The sequence below is a fragment of the Oncorhynchus mykiss genome, chromosome 14 (assembly GCF_013265735.2).
Source record: "Oncorhynchus mykiss isolate Arlee chromosome 14, USDA_OmykA_1.1, whole genome shotgun sequence".
NCBI lineage: Eukaryota > Metazoa > Chordata > Actinopteri > Salmoniformes > Salmonidae > Oncorhynchus > Oncorhynchus mykiss.
The window spans coordinates 31,753,272-31,758,271 of NC_048578.1; the positions used below are offsets into that span (position 1 = coordinate 31,753,272).

The following is a 5,000-nucleotide window of genomic DNA, read 5'->3' on the forward strand; positions in this document are numbered from 1 at the left end:
CCTTATAGTACAGGATGTCCCTACGAATCAGGTCCTAGAGGAGAGAGAGGTGTTGTTAGGCCCTTATAGTACAGGATGTCCCTACGAATCAGGTCCTAGAGGAGAAAGAGGTGTTGTTAGGCCCTTATAGTACAGGATGTCCCTACGAATCAGGTCCTAGAGAGAGAGGTGTTGTTAGGCCCTTATAGTACAGGATGTCCCTACGAATCAGGTCCTAGAGAGAGAGGTGTTGGTAGGCCCTTATAGTACAGGATGTCCCTACGAATCAGGTCCTAGAGGAGAGAGAGGGAAGTGGTGTCAGTTTGTGTGTGTGTGTGTGTGTGTGTGTGTGTGTGTGTGTGTGTGTGTGTTGTGTCTCTGATTGGTTTTATCCTGCAGACGTTTCCCCATATTATCCTCTTATGCAACCCTCTCCATCTGCCACAAAAACACACAACTCCTTAATCTCTCAACAACAAAGCTCTATCCTCTCATTTCTTTCTTTCTTTCTTTCTTTCTTTCTTTCTTTCTTTCTTTCTTTCTCTTTGTCTCTCTTTCTCTTTGTCTCTCTCTCGCCCTATCTCACCCCTCTCTCTCTCTTCTCTGTCCTCAACAACAAATCTCTATCCTCTCTTCTCAATAACAAAAACAAAGCCCTGGTTTAAAGCTAGCTCACAAACCTCAAGCTAAACCATTAAGCAACAGAGATATGCATAGCTGTGAATTATAGACTTCTTATACCAGTGGTCATTCAACACAATGAGACGGAGCTGAGAACAATACTGCCCTTATTATAGAGGATGAGAGGAGGAAGGAAGGAAGGAAGAGAGAGAGAGAGGAACATGCCAGAAACACACCCTGAGGGCAGCCATTGCACATGTTGTGTTGTACATCGTGAATAAGAAACTCAAGAACAAAGATGAGGGATTCATAATTAAGCATGTTCTGCAGACATCCCCGAGCAGTGTGTGTGTGTGTGTGTGTGTGTGTGTGTGTGTGTGTGTGTGTGTGTGTGTGTGTGTGTGTGTGTGTGTAGGATGGCCAAGCCATGTTAGGACACAGGCCATCATTCCTTGCGCTGTAGATCCTACCAGAACTGGTTTGGAACAGGACAGAGAGAAGAGGTTTCATACCTTCTACATATACCTGAACTGGTTTGGAGCAGGACAGAGAGGGGAGGTTTCAGGACAGAGAGGAGAGGTTTCAGGACAGAGAGGAGAGGTTTCATACCTTCTATATATACCTGAACTGGTTTGGAGCAGGACAGAGAGGGGAGGTTTCATACCTTCTACATATACCTGAACTGGTTTGGAACAGGACAGAGAGGGGAGGTTCCATACCTTCTACATATACCTGAACCGGTTTGGAACAGGACAGAGAGGAGAGGTTTCATACCTTCTACATATACCAGAACTGGTTTGGAGCAGGACAGAGAGGAGAGGTTTCAGGACAGAGAGGAGAGGTTTCAGGACAGAGAGGAGAGGTTTCATACCTTCTACATATACCTGAACTGGTTTGGAACAGGACAGAGAGGGGAGGTTCCATACCTTCTACATATACCTGAACTGGTTTGGAGCAGGACAGAGAGGGGAGGTTTCAGGACAGAGAGGGGAGGTTTCATATCTTCTACATATACCTGAACTGGTTTGGAGCAGGACAGAGAGGAGAGGTTTCATACCTTCTATATATACCAGAACTGGTTTGGAGCAGGACAGAGAGGAGAGGTTTCATACCTTCTACATATACCTGAACTGGTTTGGAACAGGACAGAGAGGAGAGGTTTCATACCTTCTACATATACCTGAACTGGTTTGGAACAGGACAGAGAGGGGAGGTTTCATACCTTCTACATATACCTGAACTGGTTTGGAGCTTGACAGAAAGGAGAGGTTTAATACCTTCTACATATACCTGAACTGGTTTGGAACAGGACAGAGAGGAGAGGTTTCATACCTTCTACATATACCTGAACTGGTTTGGAACAGGACAGAGAGGGGAGGTTTCAGGACAGAGAGGGGAGGTTTCAGGACAGAGAGGGGAGGTTTCAGGACAGAGAGGGGAGGTTTCAGGACAGAGAGGGGAGGTTTCATACCTTCTACATATACCTGAACTGGTTTGGAACAGGACAGAGAGGGGAGGTTCCATACCTTCTACATATACCTGAACTGGTTTGGAACAGGACAGAGAGGAGAGGTTTCAGGACAGAGAGGAGAGGTTTCAGGACAGAGAGGAGAGGTTTCATACCTTCTACATATACCTGAACTGGTTTGGAACAGGACAGAGAGGGGAGGTGCCATACCTTCTACATATACCTGAACTGGTTTGGAGCAGGACAGAGGGGAGGTTTCAGGACAGAGAGGAGGTTTCATACCTTCTACATATACCTGAACTGGTTTGCAGCAGGACAGAGAGTAGAGGTTTCAGGACAGAGAGGAGAGGTTTCAGGACAGAGAGGAGAGGTTTCATACCTTCTACATATACCTGAACTGGTTTGGAACAGGACAGAGAGGGGAGGTTTCATACCTTCTACATATACCTGAACTGGTTTGGAGCAGGACAGAGAGGGGAGGTTTCAGGACAGAGAGGAGGTTTCATACCTTCTACATATACCTGAACTGGTTTGGAGCAGGACAGAGAGGAGAGGTTTCATACCTTCTATAAATACCAGAACTGGTTTGGAGCAGGACAGAGAGGAGAGGTTTCATACCTTCTAAATATACCTGAACTGGTTTGGAACAGGACAGAGAGGAGAGGTTTCATACCTTCTACATATACCTGAACTGGTTTGGAACAGGACAGAGAGGGGAGGTTTCATACCTTCTACATATACCTGAACTGGTTTGGAGCTTGACAGAGAGGAGAGGTTTCATACCTTCTACATATACCTGAACTGGTTTGGAACAGGACAGAGAGGAGAGGTTTCATACCTTCTACATATACCTGAACTGGTTTGGAGCAGGACAGAGAGGAGAGGTTTCAGGACAGAGAGGAGAGGTTTCAGGACAGAGAGGAGAGGTTTCATACCTTCTACATATACCTGAACTGGTTTGGAACAGGACAGAGAGGAGAGGTTTCATACCTTCTACATATACCTGAACTGGTTTGGAACAGGACAGAGAGGGGAGGTTCCATACCTTCTACATATACCTGAACTGGTTTGGAGCAGGACAGAGAGGGGAGGTTTCAGGACAGAGAGGGGAGGTTTCATACCTTCTACATATACCTGAACTGGTTTGGAGCAGGACAGAGAGGAGAGGTTTCATACCTTCTATATATACCAGAACTGGTTTGGAGCAGGACAGAGAGGAGAGGTTTCATACCTTCTATATATACCAGAACTGGTTTGGAGCAGGACAGAGAGGAGAGGTTTCATACCTTCTACATATACCTGAACTGGTTTGGAACAGGACAGAGAGGAGAGGTTTCATACCTTCTACATATACCTGAACTGGTTTGGAACAGGACAGAGAGGGGAGGTTTCATACCTTCTACATATACCTGAACTGGTTTGGAGCTTGACAGACAGGAGAGGTTTCATACCTTCTACATATACCTGAACTGGTTTGGAACAGGACAGAGAGGAGAGGTTTCATACCTTCTACATATACCTGAACTGGTTTGGAACAGGACAGAGAGGGGAGGTTTCAGGACAGAGAGGGGAGGTTTCAGGACAGAGAGGGGAGGTTTCAGGACAGAGAGGGGAGGTTTCAGGACAGAGAGGGGAGGTTTCAGGACAGAGAGGAGAGGTTTCATACCTTCTACATATACCAGAACTGGTTTGGAGCAGGACAGAGAGGGGAGGTTTCAGGACAGAGAGGGGAGGTTTCAGGACAGAGAGGGGAGGTTTCAGGACAGAGAGGGGAGGTTTCAGGACAGAGAGGGGAGGTTTCAGGACAGAGAGGGAAGGTTTCAGGACAGAGATGGGAGGTTTCAGGACAGAGAGGGGAGGTTTCAGGACAGAGAGGGGAGGTTTCAGGACAGAGAGGGGAGGTTTCAGGACAGAGAGGGGAGGTTTCAGGACAGAGAGGGGAGGTTTCATACCTTCTTACAGAGGACCAGCTGGTGATCAAAGAGGAAGAAGACCCGTTGCTGACTGCGTCCATAAGGCTGGTAGATCCAAGACATTTCTCCTGTATAGATCAACTCCGAGCTCCGGTCCAGGATGTCATCACCCTGGGGACAATAATAATACATGTCTTTATTTAGCACTATTCGAGGACCTAAAGACGCTCGTTTTAAACACACACACACACTCCGTTGAGGGATGGTTCGTTCAGAGTGGTGCACAGTACGTACCTCCCAGTCCAGGACGGAGGCCTGCCATTGGGCGATCTTGTCAATGTTCTCCAGCCTCCTCTTCCTCTCGTTGATCTGCTGAGTGACGTTACGCATCACCGCCAGCGCTGCCGCCACGTAGCGATAGTCACTATGGAGACAGAACACACATTACAGCTACCATGTAGCAATAGTCACTATGGAGACAGAACACATATTACAACCACCACGTAACAATAGTGACTATGGAGACAGAATACACATTACAACCACCACGTAACAATAGTCACTATGGAGACAGAACACACATTACAGCCACCATGTAGCAATAGTCACTATGGAGACAGAACACATATTACAACCACCACGTAACAATAGTCACTATGGAGACAGAACACACATTACAGCAACCATGTAGCAATAGTGACTATGGAGACAGAACACACATTATAACAACCATGTAACAATAGTGACTATGGAGACAGAACACACATTACAACAACCATGTAACAATAGTGACTGTGGAGACAGAACACACATTATAACAACCATGTAACAATAGTGACTATGGAGACAGAACACACATTATAACAACCATGTAGCAATAGTGACTATGGAGACAGAACACACATTATAACAACCATGTAGCAATAGTGACTATGGAGACAGAACACACATTACAACAACCATGTAGCAATAGTCACTATGGAGACAGAACACACATTATAACAACCATGTAGCAATAG

The 5,000-nt window shown here is 46.2% G+C and overlaps 1 protein-coding gene and 2 long non-coding RNA genes across 12 annotated transcripts in view; 1 reads left to right on the top strand and 2 right to left on the bottom strand.

The window, feature by feature from the left end:
• Positions 1–5,000, bottom strand: part of LOC110489137 (rho guanine nucleotide exchange factor 9) — a 94,435-nt gene that overhangs the window by 11,756 nt on the left and 77,679 nt on the right. For 9 of the 10 annotated variants that reach the window (XM_036943322.1, XM_036943319.1, XM_036943317.1 and 6 more), the window contains 2 exons: positions 4,276–4,405; positions 4,021–4,152 (listed from right to left, as the gene is read on the bottom strand). In XM_036943322.1, coding sequence (XP_036799217.1) covers positions 4,021–4,152; positions 4,276–4,405 — 262 coding nt within the window. Of the gene's footprint in view, positions 273–4,020; positions 4,153–4,275; positions 4,406–5,000 lie in introns of all 10 variants that reach the window. The other variant, XM_036943323.1, reaches the window with a different exon arrangement.
• Positions 995–3,532, bottom strand: LOC118938722. Its single transcript, XR_005035982.1, has 2 exons — positions 2,907–3,532; positions 995–2,278 (listed from the first exon to the last, which is right to left on the bottom strand). It is a non-coding gene; the product is annotated as an uncharacterized LOC118938722 (long non-coding RNA).
• LOC118938721 lies at positions 1,885–2,277 on the top strand. The gene is made up of 3 exons (XR_005035981.1): positions 1,885–1,978; positions 2,063–2,172; positions 2,215–2,277. It is a non-coding gene; the product is annotated as an uncharacterized LOC118938721 (long non-coding RNA).